The 27,240-nt window shown below is 28.5% G+C and overlaps 2 protein-coding genes and 1 pseudogene across 2 annotated transcripts; 2 read left to right on the top strand and 1 right to left on the bottom strand.

Moving 5' to 3' along the window:
* Window positions 1-707: 707 nt before the first annotated feature.
* Window positions 708-2,160, bottom strand: LOC113851033 (linoleate 9S-lipoxygenase 1-like). Its single transcript, XM_027481524.1, is given in 3 exon segments — window positions 708-852; window positions 855-1,272; window positions 2,131-2,160. Coding segments are annotated over 3 exon segments (558 nt in total). The 3' UTR covers window positions 708-742.
* A 4,639-nt stretch (window positions 2,161-6,799) lies between these two features.
* On the top strand, window positions 6,800-11,045 carry LOC113850558 (seed linoleate 9S-lipoxygenase-like). Its single transcript, XM_027481130.1, has 9 exons — window positions 6,800-7,016; window positions 7,239-7,522; window positions 7,768-8,002; window positions 8,338-8,652; window positions 8,747-8,832; window positions 8,974-9,081; window positions 9,290-9,597; window positions 9,693-9,956; window positions 10,130-11,045. Exons 1-9 carry the CDS (start codon window positions 6,827-6,829, stop codon window positions 10,881-10,883), a joined length of 2,544 nt encoding a protein of 847 aa, XP_027336931.1. The 5' UTR covers window positions 6,800-6,826; the 3' UTR covers window positions 10,884-11,045.
* A 9,474-nt stretch (window positions 11,046-20,519) lies between these two features.
* LOC113850559 lies at window positions 20,520-24,605 on the top strand (annotated as a pseudogene).
* The last annotated feature ends 2,635 nt before the right edge of the window (window positions 24,606-27,240 follow it).

Raw genomic sequence — 27,240 nt, 5'->3', positions numbered from 1 at the left:
GATGATATATTTATTTTTATAATAAAACTAAATATTTCTATTATTTAAGAAATTTAAAAAATATATATAAAATTAAAGGATTTAAGTTTTGATATGTCATAATATTTTAACAATTATCCGTACCAAATTCAAAATAAATTGGACATTTAAAAACATGCAATCGTATAATTACTATATATTTTTTTAAAAAAAAGGAATTTTTGGTTAAATGAAATTATATGATAAATTATTGATTAAATTTAAATTATTATTTTTTAATGTAAGTTTAGCTTGTATGGTAAGTTATTGAATCAAGGAACTGAGATTCTCTGCATTAACTACACCCTACAGTTATATTTTTAGTTCGCAATGATTTTAACCAAAATTTAAAATTTACAAGAAAAAAAATACATGTAAGTGATCGATATCATATAGAAAAATTTGTCTGATCAAATGAAGAAAGTTTAGAGGTAAAAAATATAATAAAAAAAAGTAATAAACAAAGCCTGGTTAGTGCGGTAGAGAAATTTAATTCGATATTCATAGGTGGGGATACCAATTAAACTTGTAATATAAAGATCCTCCCAACATGCTGCAAGTAAACATGATAGGAATTAGATAATAAACACAAACTAAATAATAAACGAAAACGAGATTACATGCAAATACAACAATTAAGCACACATACGACAATTGCACAAAGATAAACTTTGCATTATTTGTGTTACTGAGAGGTATGTTTGTGAAGAAAATCAGACACTCCTTAGATAGAGATGCTGTTAGGAATGCCTCTGAAGGTCAACCCTTCCTTGCTGGTTGGAAGAAGCACAGTGTAAGGCAAATTAAGAGGTCCATTTCGGTTTCTAAGACTTGATCACGGTTTCTTCCTGAGATCTTGGACTCGATTTCTGCTAGCTTTTGTCCAAACCTATCAAAGGCTTCAATGGCCTTTCCATCAGATGTCCAAGTTCGATTGTTCCTTTGTCCAAGGTAGATCTCATCAGAAGCATGTCTTGACAATATCTCTATCACTGAAAGGTCAACAAGGGCCTCATACTTTCCTGTAATTGTTCTCAAATAAGCCTTTTGATCGTTTTTAGCCATCTCATCATATTCTTTACTTCCTGGTTCTGGGATCAATCTTCGGGTAAGAGTTGGACGGTTCAAAATAAAACCTCCATAAGGGTATTGTCCAAAATTAACAGCTACATGGAGAGCCGAAGCAATCCATATAATAATAGTGCATATTTGAATCAACTCTAAGATTCTCCATTTTAGGCCACCATGGCTTGTCTTTTAAGTCACCATGACCCTTCTCAACAGCTTCCTTCCACCAAGCTTGGAGTTCAGAATCTTTTCTAACTGCATCATCTGTGGTGTAGTACAATGAAATATACTCTTTGAACCCATGTAAATTGTCCAAATTATTGCAAAGACATTTCTGGTTGAAACTGAAACATGCGCCAATAAGTATTTTTAGCCCATTAATTTAAAATTGAAAAAAAAACATTATCAACACATTCTTATCATGTTTTTTAATTCTAACTTGACATTTTTAATATTAGATCGTGAATTACTCCTATATTTTTATTCTGCAATCCTACTATTTGTTACTTTCAAATGATTGCTAATGATTGGATAACAATACACATATTTTATATATTTTTTATTTATAGTTAAAGATTTAAGTATTTTTAAGTTTAAACACTATAGAATTAAGCATAGTTTTTAATTCGAGATTATAGTTGAGCTAAATTTTACACGTAATAATGTTCAAATATATAACTTTATGCTAAATATACCAATCTCACCAATGTAAATGTAATAAAATTTTAGATTACTATGTCAATCCTTTTAGTTAAATATTTTGATGTTTAAGTTAGCAAAATAAGTTTGCAAAGTTTTCAAAACATGAGATTGTATTTTTATTTTTTTAAGGTCCTACCAGTGGTGTGCCCCAGTATTTAAGGGTTTGTGATGATCAAATAATAGAAATAATATATTATATATGAATAAAAAAGTAATATCCTTTTATAGGTTGAAAAGGTATTAAACTTTATTTTTTATGATAATAAAATTGTGACAAGGATCCTTTACATAATAAGATTGGTGGGGCGCATTTCTCTTTATTCCTCGTCGCTACTACATTACATGGTCGGTCACTCCTAATAATTTATTCATTGCCTATATTTAAATAAAAAATCAACCCAAAACTTTTATTTTATATTTCTTAACTATTATCCTATGAATCATGTGATTAACAAATATCGATTAAACTCAATTAAATTCATATATTAATGGCAATCCTTCTCACATTATGTTGTTGTCGCAACCATACCTTATGCGACTTTAGTCTGCACTAGAGAGTTTGAGATAAATATAATAAGAATTAATACACCTTTAAGAATAAGTTGTTGTTTGGATATGAGAAAAAATAAGTATATGAAAGGATAAAGTTTAGTTTTGCCTTTACTTGTCTAATTAAACTGAAAAATGAAAACTATAATTATATTATGTACATGTTTATGATGAAATTAAAGACAAGTGCATTTTATCTCTCAATATATGATTTGTGAACTATACTTTTTAAACGAAAGTATTTTTAAATTTTATATTAAACAAATGTGTTTTTAGGTATTAATTTTATTTATCTATGTAAAGAAAATATATTTTTCTTTTACTTTTTTTCCTGCTCTTGTTTTTTGAATTTTTCACATTTCTGAGCAAAGAACAAAATTTTTTTCCCTTATAAGGTAATCTGAATATATACTTTAATTATGGTTAATAGTGTAAAGTTAATTTTACTCAATTTTTTAAAAAAAAATATCCTATAGTATTTTTCTATTACATATGCGGCATCATATGCTTAACTTACAACGTTTCGTGTATGTAGGGTAAAAGTAATTTTGTCAACTTAATAAATTAAAATATATTTACTTGTTAAGTTAGAGAAATTTAAAACTGTAATACGTTTAAATTAAACTAAAAAAATTAAGATTCTTTTCTATTTTATATATTTTTGCTGCTCCATGTACATGCCCCTGCTGTTGTTGAGTTGTGAATCACGTTTTTGTTTCTTTCTCATCAACTATATATACGGCTTTTTTATACAAGTTTTGTTAACCTTACCTTCTAAAATTGAATTTAAGTATTTACAGATAAAAAATATATATAATTATTATATTAAAATTATAAAATTATAATAATTTTTTAAAATAATTTTTTATTATTATTAACTATTTATTTTTAATCCTTGAAATTGAGATTAACAAAACTTTGTGTGTATATATATATATATATATATATATATATACATATTAGAAAAAATTAAATACGAAAATATAAAATTAAAAAGAAAAATTTTCAAAAAAACATAAATAGTAATTTTTGAGCTAAATTCTCATTAACAATGTTTTATAGTTTATTTTTTTTATTTTCAGAAAATCATGATTAGTGATTATAGATACTTTATAATTTTAAATTATTTCATCTCTCAATTTTTTTTGCCTATTTTAATCTTATATATGAATTATTTATTCTTTATTTGTTTGAATATTGCTTATTAGTGATAAAAAAATAAAACTTAAATAAAATTGTAGTTTCTAAAAAATTCATATCTTTTAGTTTTAATTTTTATAAAAAAAATTATTTTTTAAAAAAATTATTCAATTTTATTCCTTAATAAAACTAAAAGACATAATATTTAAAAAACAAAATATTATTTATGAAAAAAAATATTATACTTTCCTCGCAGAACACGAGGTTTTGATCATTTCTCAAGGTCATAATCATATTCGCACTGTAAAAACAGATTTTGACTTTTCCGCGCAAAGCATGTGAACCATCCGTGATGAGTTTGACAACTTTATCTCGAAAACCTTTTTTTTTTTTCATTATTCACCTCGATTAAAATAAATAAGATATCGTCATTCTAAAATAGATAAATAATCTCACTTTTTTAAATATTGTTAAGAAAATGATCTTTTATAAAAAATATTATTACACATTATCACCTTATTGTAAAATTAATTAAAATAAACAGCCTTTTGAAGAATAAAGTTAACAATCATTTAATGATACTACTAGAGTTTAAATATTTTACTTTATTTATAGTTTTTTTTTATTAATTTAAGCTTGAGCTAACTTGCAGGAGTATATTTACAATATTTAAGAAGACAAAGGATAATTGTTTTTATTAAAATATATACCAAAAAATATTTAACATCACGGCAGGAGTATAATTAATAATATTAGGATATTAATGAATATTCATTTTGAATTAATATTAAATTATTATTTTGTCATACTGAATAGGAATAGGATAATGAAGGGTTGCCGTGCATTCATATAACTCTTTGGTTGCAAAGACAGTGATAAAAAAAAAGTTGAGGAGTAAGGACAAACAGATCTGAACTATTACGTGGAATTTGTTCTATTAGTGCTCACATGCATGCAACTTGTCTCACATTTATAAAAGTGTTTGGTATAATTTTTTAAGACTTAAGTAGAGTATTCTATCTTTAAATTAATTATTATAATTTCTTTAATATTTCAAAAATTAAAAAATATTAATATTTTTTAATTAAATTTTTAATTATTTTATTTATTAATATAAAATTAATAATAATTATTATTTCATGGTAAATCATTTGTCACGCGTCAGAAAAATGTTGTCTATATCTTCTGTACAAGTACAACACGTTTAGATAGAAAAACACGTGTGAGTGCTGTAGAGCCACGTTTTTCGACAAAAATCTTATCTATTAAAATCACTGATTAAAAATGTTGTCTACCTCTTATTATTATTATTGAATCTCAATTTATGAATATATTATAAAATCTCAATTTTCGACAATTATTATTAGTGTATTAAAAATTTAATACACTAATAATGTAAAAAAAAAGACACTTATATTTATCAAAATAATTTGATATTTTTAATTACATACGAAAAACACTAATATAAAATTAAATGGTAATATACAAAATTTTACACAATTATATTAAAAAATGATTTAGTAATGTTAAATAATTAAAGTTCTATATCGGTAGATTAAGAATAAGTTAAATAATATACAACTAAGAAGGTTATGGATGCAATTATTAAGAATTTTTAAGTTTAATTCAATTTTCTTTTTGAATCTTATTTTGAGATGCACTCAAATTTTAATATAATATTAAAGTTAAGTGTGAAAGAAAATTCAAAAAATATTAAAAAATACAGGTAAAAAAAAAAAGGCAAGCTTAGTAAAATTTGAATATTTCTAAATCTCAGATCTAACTCAAAAATCTTTAAAAAATTATAAATTTTTGTCACTTATATATTACTTAACTTACCAATTCATTCTGATTATTTGAATATAATTGTTTATTTTTAAAATTGAAACCATGATGGACCAGTTTTGAGTGACTTATTGTAGAAAGTAAGATTATTTTTTTAATTATATTTTAATCTTTTTACCTTTTTATTTGTAAGTGTTGATATTGTAAAATATTATCATACAATCCTTGTAGCACATCCTGGGAATCATATTTGTTTGGATATTCACGCGAAAATTCTGAGTGATTTTAATTTGCAATTTCAACACATTTGAGTCTGCCTATGATCTGTTCAAATAGATCCATCGAGTGATATCTTGTGAATAAGTGAATTGAAAAAGGAAAAAAGTTTTGTTTCTAAAAATGAAAAGAGTGAACATGAAGTTGTTGTTGTGAAGATAAAGAAGAAAGAGGAAGAATAACATATATATATATATATCCAATGAAAGATGAAGAAGTAAAAGAGATAAAGTCAGAGATTCAAGAAAAATGATTAACACATAACAAAAACTTTTAATAGAAATAATATTTTTAATAAAAAATTTATTTAAAATATTTTTATAAGTTAAAAAATAAAAATAGACAAAAAGAAGTTAGAAAACAAAATAAAAAATTATTTCATATTTGTAAGTATATAACATGTTATATGAGATGCTATTTTTTTTTTTTTGAATGGAATAAAAGATGCTTTTTTAAGCATTGGAAAATATAGACGATTAAATGCACAGTATGAATATTTAATATTTTCAAGGATTTATTATTTTTAATAATTAAAACCAGTAATAATTATGTATTGTTTCTTAACTTCTATTTTAAAGATAAGCATTTTTTTTTTCATAAAAAAACTATATTATAGATGGCTCAAATGCAAAAGTCATTGGATCATAGAAAAATAGGTGTCCTTAACGCATTGACTAAAATTTCCAATAATTTTAGTTAAAATACGTTACATTTTTCTTCTTTAAAAGATGTTAAAACTATAATTTTATACTCTTCTAAAAGATATATATGAATTACACTTTAATCAGTTTAAATATAAATAATCTTTTTGGAAAAAAAAAGTTTTATGAATGTTTCTTTCAATAATATATCAACTTTATATGCAATATTAACTACTGCTTTTATAGATGTATTTCATGTATGTATGTTTTTCTTTTAGAGATGTTGACGAATTTGATAAATTCGAGTAATTATCCAACCAGCCAAACTCAGCCCAGAAGAAAACGAGTTAGCAAGTTGCAGTAAACAAGCCTTGTTAGGGTAGTAAAAGCATAAAAAAATCCATTAACGTAATCACGTAAACATCTAGTTCTTTCTCGCACATCACTGTCTCGTGCACATTTTTTGACTTGCATCTTTGGCTCTGCATTCTTGGTATCTTGGTGCATGGAAAGTTCATAAAAGCACAGGATCCTTAAATCTCCCAGATCTCACTGGCTATAAATAGCTTTAATTGGCTTCATCAAAACTCACAAGCTAAGCTACAATCTTAAATCTTTTCATTTAATTGGCAAAAGAAGAGGCAAAGATGCTTCCAGTCTTTGGCAATAAGAGCCAGAAAATAAAGGGCACAGTGGTGTTGTTGCCCAAAAGTGCTCTTGACTTCAACGCCGTCACTTCAATTGGTAGTGGCGGTGTTGGTGACGCTGCTGACAATGCTACTGCTTTCATAGGAAACAGCGTTTCCATGAAGTTGATCAGTGCTACCAAAGCAGATTGTTTGTTCTCTCTCTCTCTCTCTCTCTCTCTCTTCATATATATTCCATCAACACATGACTGTATGATTGAATATTCATTTCAAATGTTAATAATGGAAGGAGTTGCTTGTCTCGACTTTACAGTTTACATAAAATGACTTCACATACATATCTTGACTTTACAGTTTACATAAAATGAGTCTCCATCCTCTTTCTTTTTTATTGTTTGTATGGTTTTTGTAGCAAATGGAAATGGGATAGTTGGAAAAGAAGCGTATTTGGAGAAACACCTTCCGACGTCGCCAAAGTTGGGAGCAAGACAGGAATACAGTGTTTATTTTGAATGGCATGCTGATTTTGGAATTCCAGGAGCATTTTACATTAAGAATTATATGACCGATGAGTTCTTCCTCGTCAGTGTCACTCTTGACGACATTCCAAACCATGAAACCATTCAATTTGTTTGTAAATCATGGATTTACAACTATAATTATTACAACAAGGATCGCATCTTCTTCGACAATAACGTAAGCTAACACCCCTAACACGTAGTTTTACAATTTTAATTAACCAAAATTATTAGCCCCCCCTTTTTCTTCAATTATGATCACAGTCACTTTTGAAATTTAGGTGTCACTTTTGTAATTGAAATTTATTTTTGAATTACCTATATATATAAAAAATGAAGAATAATAAGAATAATGATACATGATGCTACAAGTGACATCTATTTTCTAATGATTCAGATTACAATATTTTGTAAATATTGCAGACATATCTTCCAAGTGAAACACCATCTCCTTTAGTTAAGTACAAGGAAGAAGAGTTGCAAAATTTAAGAGGAGATGGGACTGGAAAGCGCAAGGAATATGAAAGGATCTATGATTATGCTCTGTATAACGATTTGGGCGATCCAGATAATGGTAATGCTCGCCCAATCCTTGGAGGGTCTAGCACTCATCCTTACCCTCGCAGGGTTAGAACCGGTAGAGAACCCACAAAGACAGGTTAGTCTTTTAGTTTTTAAATTTTAAATTATTTTGTTAGTTATATATAATTAACTGTGATATATCTAGTTTTAATGTAGTTTTGTACCACAGTTGCATTGAGAACATGTGATTGAGTTGGTAATGTTTTGCTAAGCACTAAGCAGGGATTAAAACGTGCATGGAAGGCACATATAAATTTGTGAATGGAGTGGAGTTTCGCGATATGATTTACAAATATGGATTATTAACTTTTGGGCTACGGTTTATGAATTTTAACACTTTTTGGCCACCCAATTTGCGTTTCGATTGTTTTTTTATGCTTATTTTACTAATATATATTTGATTAATTACAGATCCTAACAGTGAGCAACGTGGCGAGATTTATGTTCCAAGAGATGAAAATTTGGGTCACTTCAACCCATCAGATTTTCTCACCTATGGAATAAAATCTTTATCAGAGGACATCCTACCTATGATCCAATCTGTGAATTTTGACTTAGACTCATCCAATGAGTTTCGTAGCTTCGATGAAGTGTATCAACTCTATGAAGATGGAATTAAGCTGTCAACAAATAGAATTAGCCAAATTAGCTCATTACCAGTCCTCAGCGAAATCTTCAGCACTGATGGTGAAAATGCCAAATTTCCACTACCCCATGTAATCAGAGGTTGATATACACGTTAATCAAATAATTTAAATATGTTAGCTTTTGATGAATTAATTAATCCAATTTCACATTTTTAATTTATCATTTTGAGCAGTTAGCAAGTCTGCTTGGATGACTGATGATGAATTTGCGAGGGAGATGGTTGCTGGCTTAAATCCTTGTGTAATTCGCCGTCTTCAAGTAAGTCCAAATATTTTATCATTATATATGATGCCTTATTGCTGAATTTTTATGCTACTTTTAAACTGGTTTACAGCCTAACAATGGGTCAGTATCAGAATATGTATCATCTTTCTTCATATTCTTTGTTAATAATGGCAGGAGTTCCCCCCACGAAGCACTCTAGATCCCACACTCTACGGTGATCAAACTAGCACAATAACAAAAGAACAGTTGGAGATTAATATGGGTGGGGTCACGGTGGATCAGGTAATAATATAAATGTTTCACTATAGAATATGCTAAAAGTCTAGCCAGCGTTGATATCTTCAACAATTTTTCTTTTGAATAATAAGGAAAATACTAAATAAAATTCAATATTTTCTTTACTTGAATTATAACTATTCTAGAGAGGCATATTGTTTGTGATTCAAAGCTATTAAATAAAGTGATTGAAATTGAATTTTCTGGGTAACAGGCAATTGGTAGTTTGAGATTATTCATATTAGATTACCAAGATGCATTCATGCCATTTTTGACGGACATCAACAAACTACCTTCTACAAAGGCTTATGCCACAAGGACAATCTTCTTCTTGAAAGAGGATGGGACTTTGAAACCACTTGCTATCGAATTAAGTAAGCCACATCCAAATGGAGTTCAATTTGGTGCTGAGAGTATAGTGGTGTTGCCTGCTAACGAGGGTGATAAAAGAACAATTTGGCTATTAGCTAAGGCTCATGTTATTGTAAATGACTCTGGCTATCATCAGCTCATGAGCCATTGGTAAGAACTGATCTTCTAGCAACATTTATTAACATGTTTAGTCTAACTAATGAATGAAATTATTATTAATCGTTTTTTTACTCATTGGGTCAAAGGTTAAAGACTCATGCAGTGATGGAGCCATTTGTCATAGCAACACATAGGAATCTCAGTGTACTTCACCCTATTTATAAGCTTCTATTTCCTCACTGTCGAGGCACCATAAGTATCAATGCCCGCGCTAGGGCATCACTGATTAATGCAGGTGGCGTTATAGAAGCAACATTTTTTTCTGGACCGACCTCTATGGAGATGTCTTCGGCTGTTTACAAGGATTGGGTTTTCACTGACCAAGCATTACCAGCTGATCTTATCAAGAGGTAATCTTTATTAAATACACATCACTATATAAAATATACTATAAAAAACATCGACATTAAAGATATAAAGGTTTGAAATGTAAGCATTTTGAAATAGAAACATAACCTTGTTCAACTAAGGGACAACAAAAACAAAATTTTCTTTGCTAACACAATTTCTTTGGTTGATTTAGAGGATTGGCAGTTGAGGATCCCACTGCCCCACATGGCCTTCGTCTTTTAATTGAAGACTACCCTTATGCTGTTGATGGACTTGAAATATGGGATGCTATTAAGACATGGGTCAAAGAATATGTCTCCTTGTATTACCCTTCAGATGTAGCAGTTCAACAGGATACGGAGCTGCAAGCTTGGTGGAAAGAAGCTGTAGAAAAGGGTCATGCAGACTTGAAAGATAAGCCATGGTGGCCTAGGATGCAAACTCTTGAAGACCTTATTCGTTCCTGTTCTATAATTATATGGACTGGTTCAGCTCTCCATGCAGCTGTTAATTTTGGACAATATCCATATGGAGGGTTAATCTTGAACCGTCCAACTATGAGCAGAAGATTTATCCCAGAACCAGGAACTGAAGAATATGATGAGACGGTGAAGTGTTATGAAACGGCTTATCTGAGAACAATCACACCAAAGGACAAAACCATTATTGAGATGACAATGATAGAGATGTTGTCAGCGCATGCTTCTGATGAGGTATTCCTTGGGTGTACTAACACAGTTATTTGGAAATCTGGTTCAAAGGCGATCCAAGTCTTTGAAAACTTTGGAACTAAACTGACAGAAATAGAGGGAAAAATCACAGGAAGGAACAATGATCCAAGTTTGAGAAATCGTTTTGGACCAATTCAGTTGCCTTACACATTGCTCTTTCGTTCTAGCGAGCCAGGAATTACTTTCCAAGGAATTCCCAACAGTATCTCTATCTAAAAAGAGTGTTTGGTTTCCTTTTCTATTTTACTTTCCAATAACAGATGTTGCATTGCATGGCGTATTCGGATGATGCACGTCTATGTGTATGTTTTCTCCATGTATCTCTATTCCTGTATTTGGATGCTCTCAGTTTGGATATAATAAATGCACGTTTGAAAATGGTACAAAATGTGTGTTTCAGTATGAAAATTATAACTTAAAAGTGTTAACAATGTGTGTTTTAGTAGGAAAATTATAAGTTACAGTGTTAAAATAGATTTACTCTTTTTAGTAGGAAAATATCCAGTCCCAGTTAAGTTGCCTTACACGGTGTTCTATCGTTCTAGTGATGAAGGGTTGCCTTTTAAAGGGAATTCCCAACAGTATCTCTCATGCATTGCATGTCGTCAAAAGCCAAAAAAAAAAAAAAAAAAAAAAAAAAGAAAGAAAGAAAGAAGAAGAAGAAAGATGTGTGTCTGTGTTATTGTGTGTGAATATTAATTTTTAATAAAGTAGTTTTACAAAAAAAAATAGAAAATTTTTGAAAAAAAAATTTGATTCCAGAAACGAAAGCCCTACATTATGCAGACTTATACCTCAACATCAAAAATCGAGTTTTAAGCATGAAAATGAAAATACTCAAAATTTTTGTCTCTTTATAAAAAAATCATAAACAACTCATATAAATACACAGGTAAGGGATTAGATGAGGAGAGGCTTTTAAAATGGAGGAGGCAACCATTATTGGGAGTGGGAGAGATAATTTTTAGAAGAGTCAACAATCAACAAATCTTTAAAAAAATTAGAAGAAGATAGCAGTGGTGACCAGAAGAGAGTGTATCCATAGAAAAAGTTTTGAAAAAGTGACAACAAGGTTTTTAGAAAGAAAACAAAAAAAAATAGAAGAGGATATCTAAAAGGAGAGATCCAAAAAAGAATCAGAGCAAACAAAAAAGAAGAAACAAGAAAAAGAGAATGCATCAGAAATCAAAAAGGAAGAGAAAAACTCATTACTGTTTCAGGTACCTCATCTGCGTTGCCTTTATCCACCTCTAAATGTCTCTAAAAGATAATGAATGAAATTTTTATTGTCAGAGTTGCATTCAAGGAATGGAAGAGAAGTAGATAAAAAATGTTTCATAAAGAAGAGGAATAGAAAGGTATTAGACATTTATGATTTTACAATATGATGGAGTGAATCATTAATTTGGGCAAATTTCACAATGATGGAGTCAAATCCAACAATCGGCATAAACCAAAGCAATATGACATGGTAAAATATTGAACTGGGGCAATTGTGAATTGTTGAAGTTGAATTGAGCACGATATGAGTCCAAAACAACAAATTGGGCCAATTATTTTTGATAGTTTTGTTAATAGGTGGTCAATTTACATGAAAGACTAACACTGATCATCTGAAAGGCGTCACTTAAGCGGCATGGTACTTCACCATTTTTGTAGTCATCCTAATCCTTTGTTTGATGTATTTCTTTCTTTCATTACTCATGCCGTTATTTTATCGATTACTCATTCCATAAGTCTTCTTTGTAAAAATTAATCATGTCTTCTCCATTATAATGTTTTCATTTTTTTTTATAATTGTATCTTGTTGCCTTTCATTCAGTATGTGTGTCACCTCATAATTTGTTTACTCAAACTTTTCAACAACATTAACTAATAATTCAATTGTCATTTCAGTAATTATATATTAAAAGGAAGCATGTTAAATATTGAAAAAGTAATAAGAAAATACAATTATAATAATAGGCTCTAAGAATCCATACCGTAAGTTTAATTAATTTTTTAATAAGTTCAAGAAGTTGACTCCTTGTGACGATTCAAAAATAAATGACAGTCCAATTTGATTGATGTCTCACCCAACTCAGATTTCATGAAAGAATTGATCCTAACTGAAAAACTTACTCATTCATGAACCTTGAGGTACATGTTCTGATAAGGTTGAAAAATTAAAATCCCTGGAAAAAAATAGAGAGTTTATTTTAATTTAATATCTCATCACAACATTTGACTTCATCATGCAATAATTTCATCCCAAGTGTTAACATTCATCTAATTTGTGCAATCACATCATTACATTAGCGTGTATTTATTTTTTATCCATTGTCACCCTTTGAAGTTTAATTTAAATTCATTGTCTGCCTCACAACCTTTATGTTCTGTCCAAGTCCAAGATTTGACTTGGTACTTTACCTTTCAGCAAAATTTAGAAGATGATTGATCTCTTTATTTTTCTGTCTTACTTTTACTGTTAGGGTCTAGAGTTTGATTGTCCCTTTTATTTTCTTTGCAATCCAGAACATGATAGACTTTTTTATTTTTCTGTTTTTCTTTTTACCTTCCTTGTCAAAGTCTCTATATGTTTTTCTCAAAGCCTAGAACTTGACTGACATCTTTCACTTTCCTGTCAAAGCCAAAAACCTGATTGTCGCTTTTCACTTTTCTAACAAAGTTCAGAAATTGACTGACATATTTTATTATTTTTTCAAAGCCCAGTACTTGACTAGCACATTTCACTTTTCTGTTAAAGTCCAAAACCCGACTGACACTTTTCACTTTCCTGACAAAGTTCAGAACCTCACTGACACATTTCATTTTTCTATTAAAGTCCAAAACTCGACTAACATTTTTCACTTTCTTGACAAAGTTTAGAACCTAACTGGCACATTTTACTTTTCTCTCAAAGCCCAGCACGTACCTGACACTTTTCACTTTTCTGTCAAAGCCCAGAACCTGTCTGGTACTTTTACTTTTCTGTCAAAACCTAGAACCAAACTAACATATTTTATTTTTTTGTCAAAGCCTAGCACCTGACTAGCACCTTTTACTTCTCTTCTATAGTTTAGAACGTGACTGACACCTTTACCTTTATGTCAAATCCCAGTATTTTCCTGGCAGCCTTTGTTTTTAGTTAAAAGTCAATGTCACTTTACGATTTCGTTTACCACAAATCGTCATAAATTATGACTTTCTCTAACAACTGAGTGTTTACTATATTTGTCTTTGTATTCCTTGTACACCTTGTCAGACAAAAACTGATTCACTTCTTTATTAAGTTCTCATAAACTCTAACTCCAAAATATCTCTAATTGATATGAACTGAGTAAAGAGGGGCAACTGTGAATATCAATTTTTTCCTCCTCGGATTACTTTTAATTTTTTTTAAAATAAATAATAAAATCATTTTACAAAAAGAGGAGACGACAACCATTATTGGAAACGGGAGAGATAATTTTTAGAAGAGTCAACAAATCTTCAAAAAAATTAGAAAGAGATAGTTGTGGTGACTGAAAAAGAGTGTAACCAAAGAAAAGAAAGATAGAAAAAGTTTTTGAAAAAGTGACAATAAATTTTTAGAAGAGGAGATCTAAAAGGAGAGATCTAAAAAAAATCAGAGCAAAGAAAAAGAAGAACTAAAAAAAGGAGAAAACATCAAAAACAAAAAGGGAAAGAAAAAGCTTATTACCCTTTTAGGTACCTCCTTTGCGTTGCCTTTGTCCACCTCTAAATATCTCTAAAAGATAATGAATGAAATTTTTATTGTCGGAGTTGCATTCAAGGAATGGAAGAGGAGTAGATAAAAAATATTTAATAAAGAAGAGGAATAGAAAGTCTTCAACATTTCCAGTTTATGGTTGTTATTATTATTTTTTATTATTTTCTTACAATGTCATATTATTTGACATAAGTTGATTTGAGATTGGAGAAGATTGAACGAAGTTTCACTGCTACACGCTCTCTCATCTACACGTTGAAAGTAAATGAATTCCACCATTTTATTTCCTTTTTTATATATAAAATCTTATTTTCTTTATGTTTCGGTCCAAATATTTTGCTTCTTTCGGTCCAAATGGTGTACTTCTCGATTGAACTCAATTTCTTATTTCTATTTTATTTTTTTATTTATTTAGTTTTATATTATTATTATTATTCTCTTTTTACTAAAAATGCAAGTTTTTATATTTTTATCATTTACTATTATTATTATATCTTAGGTTTTTTCTATATCTTAAATAATATATTTTATTCTTTAGTTTTATTTTATTTTTAAATTAGTTCTCTTACTTCCATTTATTAATTTTTTTTAAAGTAATGATAATTAATGATAATAGTAAAAAGATTAAAATTGACTTAGAAATAATGAATTTTTACTTTTTCAATCATATTTATTTTCACCTTATTTTTATGTTATTTCATTATTTTCATCCTATCTAGTTATTTATGTCTTAATCTTTTTTTATATTGCATAATTTCAAATTGTTAATGGCTAATGAATTATTTCTAAATTATCTTTATGAATAATCATATAATTGCATCAATTTATAATATTAATGTATAATTTCTCTACCGTTGTGTGTACGTGTATCTACATGATCGAGATTTTAAGCAATATTAATTTATCATATGTTATATTTGATTAATTAGAAATTTATCTTAATAATCAATCAAAATGTATTTTCTATAATTACTATTTTACTAATCAATCAATTTAAATAGAAATTATTTTATTAATACAATAATTTATAATGCTAATGTATAACGACTCTACCTTTACGTGTTATAAATTATTAAAACTTATATGTGTCAACGTTACATTGAATTCTATACAACATAAAGCTATCAAATGAAGTTTTTAATTTTTTTATTAAATAAATAAATATTTTTAATTAATTCAAATATATTTATTTCTTTTATTAAAATGAAATTAATCTTATGTTTTAAAGTTTCTAAAGTCATATTTTTTATTTTGATCAATTAAATAACTAAACATTTCTTTACTTATTTATACAAATTTCTATAATGTCAATGTATAATTTACATTGTCTTTGATAGTTTAATAAATTGTAAGAGATTTATGTATAACTTACGCTATCTTAAATTTTTCTTTCAATGTTAATTATAATTAAAATTCAAGTTCAAATACTTTGTTTACGAATAAAATATTTTTAATGATTTGTAATATAGTTTTGTGATCTTCCTTCACCTTCGGTATTGTTTCTCAAAGGGTATATGTATAACTGTGTTATCTTGTATCATAACATTATAATTTTATAAAAATAATTTTAGTTTTAAAATAAATTTTCTTTTACTAAATTTAATTTTAATCAACTAACTTCATAATTTTTAGACAGAATTACGTGACTTTGAGTTTCTCATTACACCCGAGATACGTAGGAGCGAAAACTAGACCCGTCAAGTCAAAATAATTTTTTTAAGGTATCCATTAACATTTTAATAAATAATTTGTTTTCTTTTAAAATAAAAAATAATAATAATTTTTGTTTAGAGGTTAAATAAATATTTTTTAAAATTAAAATAAATTAGTACAATTAATTTAAGGTAACCGTTTTTTAAAAGACAGATGTTGTAGGATACTAATACCTTCCCTAAACGTAAATGACTTACAGACTCTTTTTTGGTTTCGAAGATATTTTTTAAAGTTTTTTCAAATTTTTTTTTAATAAACTTTGGTGGTGACTCCTTTAATTTATTTAGAAAACATTTTTTATTCTTAAAAGATATTTTTCTTAAACATATTTTTTGTTGTACTGTTCCGACCGTTCGATTGCAACATTGTGCATGTCTATAATTAGGGAAAATTAATACATTGTAGATATATCTTCCAAGTAAAACACCAGGTCTATTAGTTACACACAGAGAAGCAAAATTGCAGATTTTAAGAGAAAATAAAAACGGAAGCTCAAGGAATGGGACAGAGTCTATGATTATGATGTTTTCAATTATTTAGGTAATCCAGATAGAGGTGAAAAGTTTGGTCGCCCAGTTCTTGGAGGAAAGAGGAAGAACCGGTGGAAAAGCAAATAAGAAAGGTTAAATTTATATTTCTAAGTGATGACTCTATTTTTGTTTCCAATTATTTTTTGACAGAAAAAGTACGGTTTTTCACGTTCCATTGTATATAATTTACCATGTAAAATAGAGGGGGAAAAAACAAATAAAAAAGCAATAGATGTGATGTGTAATATATATATATAAAACTTACCCTAAAGAAGGATATGTTACATGAGAGCTATTCTAACGATACCAGTCAATTTTGGAGTACCATTTTCTCAAACACCTCTTAACACACAGCAAATTTCAATACGAGAACGGTTAAGGGCTATGATTCTTCTAGACTTACCACAACATAATAAATAAAAACCAAAACCAGTAACTAAATTTAGCCAAACAAATCAGCACACTAATGTCTTAGAAGTTTCAGACTTCAAAGAAATCCAAAACAAATCATAACACAAGACTTGAGTGACCACAGGGTATAGATGAAAGATTTACTATTATTTCAACTCAGGACTCAGCGACAAGTCCTTGCCATTTGGAGAACACTTGGTATCATCAGTCATGGTCTGGCCAGAGGGTTCACACGAAATTACCATATGATAGCCTTGCCATAAGCCCACGTTTCAAGCAATCACATTTTAATTCAAATATTATACAATATTCTGAGTTTCAGGTTTAACAATAAAATACTGGACATTAGATCGTAATTTAACTGTTGTAAAAAAAGAAGAAGAAGAAAACAGAATATGAACTAAATCATCACAACTAGTTGACCAAATTTATTGTGGGGCTTTATTCTGTATTTAGCATGTGGCTTACAATCTTCTGGTTCATCTGAGACCATTGAAGAAATATATAAACTACAAGATATCTCATATCTGAAAATATTATATATGACTATGTGAATCATTTGCACAGTACCCATATCTTTAATGTAATAAATATGATTAAGATGATACACAGTGAATAACATAAACTAAGTTCGATTCACCATTTTTCTAGCAAATTATTTTAGCAAAACAATTTTATTAAATTATGGAATAATAGAAGTACTCAAAAGTGCACACATGAAAACATTACTGTGGTCCTCCTGCTGCTAATATCATGTTATGTGTTAAAAGTTTATAATTGATAAGAAAAATGCAGTAGTTACGTCACCTAAATAGCAATTTAAACATAGGTTTAAACTCTACCACGCCTTCTATTGCAAAAATAAAAGGCAGAAGCTTGAAAGGTCAATTAAACACAAACTGATAACATTATGTTATTTCCCAGAATGTGATCATGTCTTAGAGAATTTAATTTTTATGTTAATTTTTCAGCTAAGCTTAATGTGTTTAAAACAGACAAGCTTTGTATTTTCATGTACTCCCGTCAATAATAAATAATTAACTCTTTGCTTATATATCTTTTATTTTTGTTATTAATTTCTTCCCCTTATAAAAAAATGGTCCAAAACCATGCGTTCCTAGGACGTTATATTTTGTTTCATATAAAAAAAATTCACATCCATTGACTAATCTGTTTAATATTTTGTTTAATACTATGAGTAGACTACGTTAAAGAATCACATGACTTCATTATGTGCTTTTAGCATAATCAATTCTGCCTGTAATTTTAAATTTGAAGTAGTGATTAACTAAATCTTAAACAATATACATTTAGATGCAACTACATAATATTATACACTGTCTTAGATTCTTTAAATTATTTATTATTTATATAATAAACACTAGAAATCTAGTTCATTCATTCAGTGTTTCATGAAAGAATAATGATTTTTGGAATCTAATTAAATGACTCATTCAAGTTTTAAAACTATCACCAAAATTTTTAAAAAAATCAAATTTAATACACTAATAATGTAAAAAAAAAAAAAAGACACTTATATTTATCAAAATAATTTGATATTTTTAATTACATACTGGAAACACTAATATAAAATTAAATGGTAATATAAAAATTTTTACACAATTATATTAAAAAAGATTTAGTAATGTTAAATAATTAAAGTTCTATATCGGTACGTAGATCAAGAATAAGTTAAATAATATACAACTAAGAAGGTTATGAATGCAATTATTAAGAATATATAAGTTTAATTCAATTTTCTTTTTGAATCTTATTTTGAGATGCACTCAAATTTTAATATAATATTAAAGTTAAGTGTGAAAGAAAATTCAAAAAATATTAAAAAATAAAGGTAAAAAGAAGAAGCAATCTTAGTAATATTTGAATATTTCTAAATCTCAGATCTAACTCAAAAATCTTTAAAAAAATTTAAATTTTTATCACTTATATATTACTTAACTTTCCAATTCATATTTAACATGAGATTTTTATCTCTCATACTGATTATTTGAATATAATTGTTTATTTTTAAAATTGAAACCATTGTGGACCAGTTTTGAGTGACTTATTATAGCACGATTTTTTTTTAATTATATTTTAATCTTGTTACCTTTTTATTTGTAAGTGTTGATATTGTAAAAAATTATCGTGCAATCCTTGTAGCACATCCTGGGAATCATTTTTGTTTGGATCTTCATGCGAAAAGCTATGATTGATTTTAATCTGCAATTTCAACACATTTGAGTCTGTCTATGATCGATTCAAATAGATCCATCGAGTGATATCTTGTGACTGAGTGAATTGAAAAAGGAAAAAAGTTTTGTTTCTAAAAATGAAAAGAGTGAACATGAAGTTGTTCTTGTGAAGATACAGAAGAAAGAGGAAGAATATATATATATATATATATATATATATATATATATATATATATATATAAATCAAATGAAAGAAGAAGAAGTAAAAGAGAAAGTCAGAGATTCAAGAAAAATGATTAACACATAACAAAAACTTTTAATAGAAATAGTATTTTTAATAAAAAGTTTATTCAAAATATTTTTATAAGTTAAAAAATAAAAATAGACAAAAAAGAAGAAGAAGAAGTTAGAAAACAAAATAAAAAAATATTTCATAAGTATATAACATGTTATATGAGATGCTTTTTTTTTTTAATGGAATACAAGATGCTTTTTTGAGCATTAGAAAATATAGACGATTAAATGCACAGTATGAATATTTAATATTTTCAAGAATTTATTATTTTTAAATAATTAAAGCCATTAATAATTATATATTGTTTCTTAACTTCTATTTTAAAGATATGCATTTTTTTTTTTCATAAAGAAGTATATTATAGATGGCTCAAATGCAAAAGTCATTGGATCATAGAGAAATAGGTGTCCTTAACGCATAGACTAAAATTTCCAATAATTTTAGTTAAAATACGTTATATTTTTCATTTTTAAAAGATGTTAAAACTATAATTTTATACTCTTCTAAAAGATATATATGAATTACACTTTAATCAGTTTAAATATAAATAATCTTTTTCAACAAAAAGTTTTATGAATGTTTCTTTCAATAATATATTAACCTTATATGCAATATTAACTACTGCTTTTATAGATGTATTTCATGTATGTATGTTTTTCTTTTAGAGATGTTGACGAATTTGATAAATTCGAGTAATTATCCAACCAGCCAAACTCAGCCCAGAAGAAAACGAGTTAGCTAGTTGGAGTAAACAAGCCTTGTTAGGGTAGTAAAAGCATAAAAAAATCCATTAACGTAATCACGTAAACATCTAGTTCTTTCTCGCACATCACTGTCTCGTGCACATTTTTTGACTTGCATCTTTGGCTCTGCATTCTTGGTACCTTGGAGCATGGAAAGTTCATAAAAGCACATGGTCCTTAAATCTCCATGATCTCACTGGCTATAAATAGCTTTAATTGGCTTCATCAAAACTCACAAGCTAAGCTACAATCTTAAATCTTTTTCATTTAATTGGCAAAAGAAGAGGCAAAGATGCTTCAAGTCTTTGGCAATAAGAGCCAGAAAATAAAGGGCACAGTGATGTTGTTGCCCAAAAGTGCTCTTGACTTCAACGCCGTCACTTCAATTGGTAGTGGCGGTGTTGGTGACGCTGCTGACAATGCTACTGCTTTCATAGGAAACAGCGTTTCCATGAAGTTGATCAGTGCTACCAAAGCAGATTGTTTGTTCTCTCTCTCTCTTTATATATTCCATCAACGCATGACTGTATGATTGAATATTCATTTCAAATGTTAATAATGGAAGTAGTTGCTTTTCTTGACTTTACAGTTTACATAAAATGACTTCACATACATATCTTGACTTTACAGTTTACATAAAATGAGTCTCCATCCTCTTTCTTTTTTATTGTTTGTATGGTTTTTGTAGCAAATGGAAATGGGATAGTTGGAAAAGAAGCGTATTTGGAGAAACACCTTCCGACGTCACCAAAGTTGGGAGCAAGACAGGAATACAGTGTTTATTTTGAATGGAATGCTGATTTTGGAATTCCAGGAGCATTTTACATTAAGAATTATATGACCGATGAGTTCTTCTTCGTCAGTGTCACTCTTGACGACATTCCAAACCATGGAACCATTCAATTTGTTTGTAACTCATGGATTTACAACTATAATTTTTACAACAAGGATCGCATTTTCTTCGACAATAACGTAAGCTCTGCCCTAGGTTGTAGTTTTACAATTTTATTTAACCAAAAATATTAGCCATTTTTTTTCAATTATGGTCCCAATCACTTTTCAAATTTAGGTGTCACTTTTGTAATTGACATTTATTTTTGAACTACCTATATACATAAAAAAATGAAGAATAATAAGAATAATGATACATGATGCTACAAGTGACATCTATTTTTTAACGATTCAGATTACAATATTTTGTAAATATTGCAGACATATCTTCCAAGTGAAACACCATCTCCTTTAGTTAAGTACAAGGAAGAAGAGTTGCAAAATTTAAGAGGAGATGGGACTGGAAAGCGCAAGGAATATGAAAGGATCTATGATTATGCTCTGTATAATGATTTGGGCGATCCAGATAATGGTAATGCTCGTCCAATCCTTGGAGGTTCTAGCACTCATCCTTACCCTCGCAGGGTTAGAACCGGTAGAGAACCCACAAAGACAGGTTAGTCTTTTAGTTTTTAAATTTTAAATTATTTTGTTAGTTATATATAATTAACCGTGATATATCTAATTTTAATGTAGTTTTGTACCACAATTGCATTGAGAACATGTGATTGAGTTGGTAATGTTTTGCTAAGCACTAAGCAGGGATTAAAACGTGGAAGGCACATATAAATTTGTGAATGAAGTGGAGTTTCGCGATATGATTTACAAATATGGATTATTAACTTTTGGGCTACGGTTTATGAATTTTAACACTTTTTGGCCACCCAATTTGCGTTTCGATTGTCTTTTTATGCTTATTTTACTAATATATATTTGATTAATTACAGATCCTAACAGTGAGCAACGGGGCGAGATTTATGTTCCAAGAGATGAAAATTTGGGTCACTTGAACCCATCAGATTTTCTCACCCATGGAATAAAATCTTTATCTCAGGACGTCCTACCTATGATCCAATCTGTGAATTTTGACTTGGACTCATCCAATGAGTTTCGTAGCTTCGATGAAGTGTATCAACTCTATGAAGATGGAATTAAGCTGTCAACAATTTGAATTAGCCAAATTAGCCCATTACCAGTCCTCAGCGAAATCTTCAGCACTGATGGTGAAAATGCCAAATTTCCACTACCCCATGTAATCAGAGGTTGATATACACGTTAATCAAATAATTTAAATATGTTAGCTTTTGATGAATTAATTAATCCAATTTCACATTTTTATTTTATCATTTTGAGCAGTTAGCAAGTCTCAATGGATGACTGATGATGAATTTGCTAGGGAGATGGTTGCTGGGGTAAATCCTTGTGTAATTCGCCGTCTTCAAGTAAGTCCAAATATTTTATCATTATGATGCCTTATTGCTGAATTTTTATGTTAGTTTTAAACTGTTTTACAGCCTAACAATGGGTCACTATCAGAATATGTATCATCTTTCTTCATATTCTTTGTTAATAATGGCAGGAGTTTCCCCCACGAAGCACGCTAGATCCCACACTCTACGGTGATCAAACTAGCACAATAACAAAAGAACAGTTGGAGATTAATATGGGTGGGGTCACGGTGGATCAGGTAATAATATAAATGTTTCACTATAGAATATGCTAAAAGTCTAGCCAGCGTTGATATCTTCAACAATTTTTCTTTTGAATAATAAGGAAAATACTAAATAAAATTCAATATTTTCTTTACTTGAATTATAACTATTCTAGAGAGGCATATTGTTTGTGATTCAAAGCTATTAAATAAAGTGATTGAAATTAAATTTTCTGGGTAACAGGCAATTGGTAGTTTGAGATTATTCATATTAGATTACCAAGATGCATTCATGCCATTTTTGACGGACATCAACAAAATACCTTCTACAAAGGCTTATGCCACAAGGACAATCTTGTTCTTGAAAGAGGATGGGACTTTGAAACCACTTGGAATCGAATTAAGTAAGCCACATCCAAATGGAGTTCAATTTGGTGCTGAGACTAAAGTGGTGTTGCCTGCTAACGAAGGTGATAAAAGAACAATTTGGCTATTAGCTAAGGCTCATGTTATTGTAAATGACTCTGGCTATCATCAGCTCGTGAGCCATTGGTAAGAACTCGTCTAGCAACATTTATTAACATGTTTAGTCAGTAATGAATGAAATTATTATTAATCTTTTTTTTCGTCATTGGGTCAAAGGTTAAAGACTCATGCAGTGATGGAGCCATTTGTCATAGCAACACATAGGAATCTCAGTGTAGTTCACCCTATTTATAAGCTTCTATTTCCTCACTATCGTGGCACCATAAGTATCAATGCACGCGCTAGGGCATCACTGGTTAATGCAGGTGGCGTTATAGAAGCAACATTTTTTTCTGGACCGACCTCTATGGAGATGTCTTCTGCTGTTTACAAGGATTGGGTTTTCACTGACCAAGCATTACCAGCTGATCTTATCAAGAGGTAATCTTTATTAAATACACATCACTATATAAAATATACTATATAAAACATTATAAATACAGAATTTTGAGCAAAGAAAATTAAAGATATAAAGGTTTGAAATGTAAGCATTTTGAAATAGAAACATAACCTTGTTCAACTAAGGGACTAAAAAAACAAAATTTATTTTGCTAACACAATTTCTTTGGTTGATTTAGGGGATTGGCAGTTGAGGATCCCTCTGCTCCACATGGCCTTCGTCTTTTAATTGAAGACTACCCTTATGCTGTTGATGGACTAGAAATATGGGATGCTATTAAGACATGGGTCAAAGAATATGTCTCCTTGTATTACCCTTCAGATGTAGCAGTTCAACAGGATACGGAGCTGCAAGCTTGGTGGAAAGAAGCTGTAGAAAAGGGTCATGCAGACTTGAAAGATAAGCCATGGTGGCCTAAGATGCAAACTCTTGAAGACCTTATTCGTTCCTGTTCTATAATTATATGGACTGGTTCAGCTCTCCATGCAGCTGTTAATTTTGGACAATATCCATATGGAGGTTTAATCTTGAACCGTCCAACTATGAGCAGAAGATTTATCCCAGAACCAGGAACTGACGGATATGATGAGACGGTGAAGTGTTATGAAACGGCTTATCTGAGCACAATCACACCAAAGGACAGAACCATTATTGAGATGACAATGATAGAGATGTTGTCAGCGCATGCTTCTGATGAGGTATACCTTGGGTGTACTAACAAAGATATTTGGAAATCTGGTTCAAAGGCGATCCAAGTCTTTGAAAACTTTGGGACTAAGCTGACAGAAATAGAGGGAAAAATCACAGGAAGGAACAATGATCCAAGTTTGAGAAATCGTTTTGGACCAATTCAGTTGCCTTACACATTGCTCTTTCGTTCTAGCGAGCCAGGAATTACTTTCCAAGGAATTCCCAACAGTATCTCTATCTAAAAGGAGTGTTTGGTTTCCTATTCTATTTTACTTTCCAATACCAGATGGTGCATTGCATGGCGTATTCAGATGATGCACGTCTATGTGTATGTTTTCTCCATGTATCTCTATTCCTGTATTTGGATGCTCTCAGTTTGCATATAATAAATGCACGTTTGAAAATGGTACAAAATGTGTGTTTTAGTATGAAAATTATAACTTAAAAGTGTTAACAATGTGTGTTTTAGTAGGAAAATTATAAGTTACAGTGTTAAAATAGATTTACTCTTTATAGAAATCCAACCATGTTTTAAAAGTGTTTTTATTATTATTTGAAAAATAATAATAGTTTTTGTTACTAAAGTGTTTTTAGACAAATTATAAATATATGAGAACTTTTTAAAAAAATTGTTGTTAACAATTTTTAAAATTTTATAAGTTGTTTTATCAATATTCATTCTAAGAATTTCTATTGATGATTTTGAATTTTTTATTTTTATATTTTTTTCAAAAATATTATATTTTAGTATATATAATTTCTAAATTTTATATATAAAAAAAATTCTAAAAAAGAAACCATTGATGTCTAAATTATATATTAAAAGGTGACGAGTTTTTTTTTTATTATTATTATTAGAGGAGCTTAACAGCCCAAATCATTGATGAATTTTGATTTTTGATGTTGGTATTAAATTGTTTTATGGCCTAACAAAGAGTCAATGTCTGTGTACTAATTATCATCTATGCTCATATTATTCTTCAACAATGGCAGCAATTTCCCGCACAATGCAATCTAAAACTAGCACGATAACAAAAACAACAGTGGGAGATTAATATGGGTGGGGTCACGGTGGATGAGGTGATCATATAAATGTTTCACTATAAAATATCATATAAAAATTTCTAGCTAGGGTGCCCCATATTCATCTATAATTTTTTTAATAATAATAAAAATAAATATAGTTAATATATTAAAACCAATCAATATTTTCTTGGATTAGAACTGTTCTATAGAGGCATTTGAAGCTATATGTTTGTGATTTTAGGAAACAAAGTGACTGAAATTATTTTTTTTTAAATTATATACAAAGTTTACTTAAATTATAATTTGAATTTTTTAAAATATAAAATTAAAAACACATTTATTTTCTTTTAGATCAACTCCCCTACAATTTCGATCTATGCAAGAAAACTTCTGTAACAATTAATGATTTTTTTTCTTAAATAGCAATAAAAGATTAATAAAGTGATTGATAAATATATTTTTAATTCTTTTGTCATCATTTTTTAAAATAGTTTTCTAACATTTTGATCCAGACCACATAATATATTGTGGGGCTTTGATCTGTATTTAGCATGTGGCTTACAATCTTCTGGTTCATCTGAGACCATTGAAGAAATAATCTACAAGATATCTCATATCTCAAAATATTATATATGACTATGTGAATCATTTGCACGGTACCCATATCTTTAATGTAATAAATATGATTAAGATGACACACATTATTGAATAACATAAACTATGTTTATTAAAAGAATCGCAAATATTTATTAAAAGATAAAAATATCATTAATAATATCTCCATGTCCGATTCCCAACTCTGTTTCATATTTTGTTTAATACTATGCATGGCAACGATAAAGAATCACATGACTTCATTATGTGCTTTTAGCATAATCAATTCTGCCTGTAATTTTAAAGTTGAAGTGGTGATTAACTAAATCTTAAACAGTATACATTTACATGCAACTAAATAACATTGTTCAATTTATTCGTAGAAATAATGGATATAACATCAGATTGTAAAAATGACCTCATATAATATTATATACTATTTGAGTTTCTTTAAATTATTTATTAATTATTTAATACAAACATAAAAAGTCCAGTTCAGTCGTTTAAAGTTTATGAAAGAATCTAAATGACTCATTCAAGTTTTTAAACTATCACCAAAATTTTTTAAAAATTCAAACTTAATACCCTAATAATGTAAAAAATATATATATTTATCAATATATTACTATATATTTAATTGCATACCTGAAACACTAGTATAAAATTAAATGGTAATATAAAAAAATTTACACAATTATGTTAAAAAAAGATTTAGTAATGTTAAATAATAAAAGTTCTACATCAGCGGATTAAGAAATAAGGTAAATGATATACAAGTAAAAAGATTATAAATACAGCTGTTAAGAATTTTTAAATAAACAAGCCACCCAAAAGATTAATTCAATTTTCTTTTTCAATCTTAAATTGAGTTCCACTTAAATAAAATATAAGATTAAAGTTAAATCTAAAAGGAAATTTAAAAAGTATTTTTTAAAAAAGGACAAGCTTATATAAATAAAAATATTTTTACATTAGCATAAATTTAAAAATTCTTACATTTAATATGAGTCTTTCATTTAACTTATATTTTATGGTTAGTAAATTAATAAATTATAATTCATTAAATATAAGTTAAATAAAAAATTTAAATCAAATGTAAGAATTTTTTAGACTTATATTAGTGTAAGAAAATTTTGTTTTTTTATATATTTTAAATTTTATATCTAATTGAAAAATCTTAAAGAATTATGCTATAAATTTTTATCACTTATATATTACTTATCTTTCTCATTCTTAGACATGAGACTTTTATCTCTC

Source organism: Abrus precatorius, unplaced genomic scaffold, assembly GCF_003935025.1.
Source record: "Abrus precatorius isolate BTA unplaced genomic scaffold, Abrus_2018 Scaffold9, whole genome shotgun sequence".
Classification (NCBI taxonomy): Eukaryota; Viridiplantae; Streptophyta; class Magnoliopsida; order Fabales; family Fabaceae; genus Abrus; species Abrus precatorius.
This window is presented reverse-complemented; position numbering and strand designations above follow the sequence as displayed.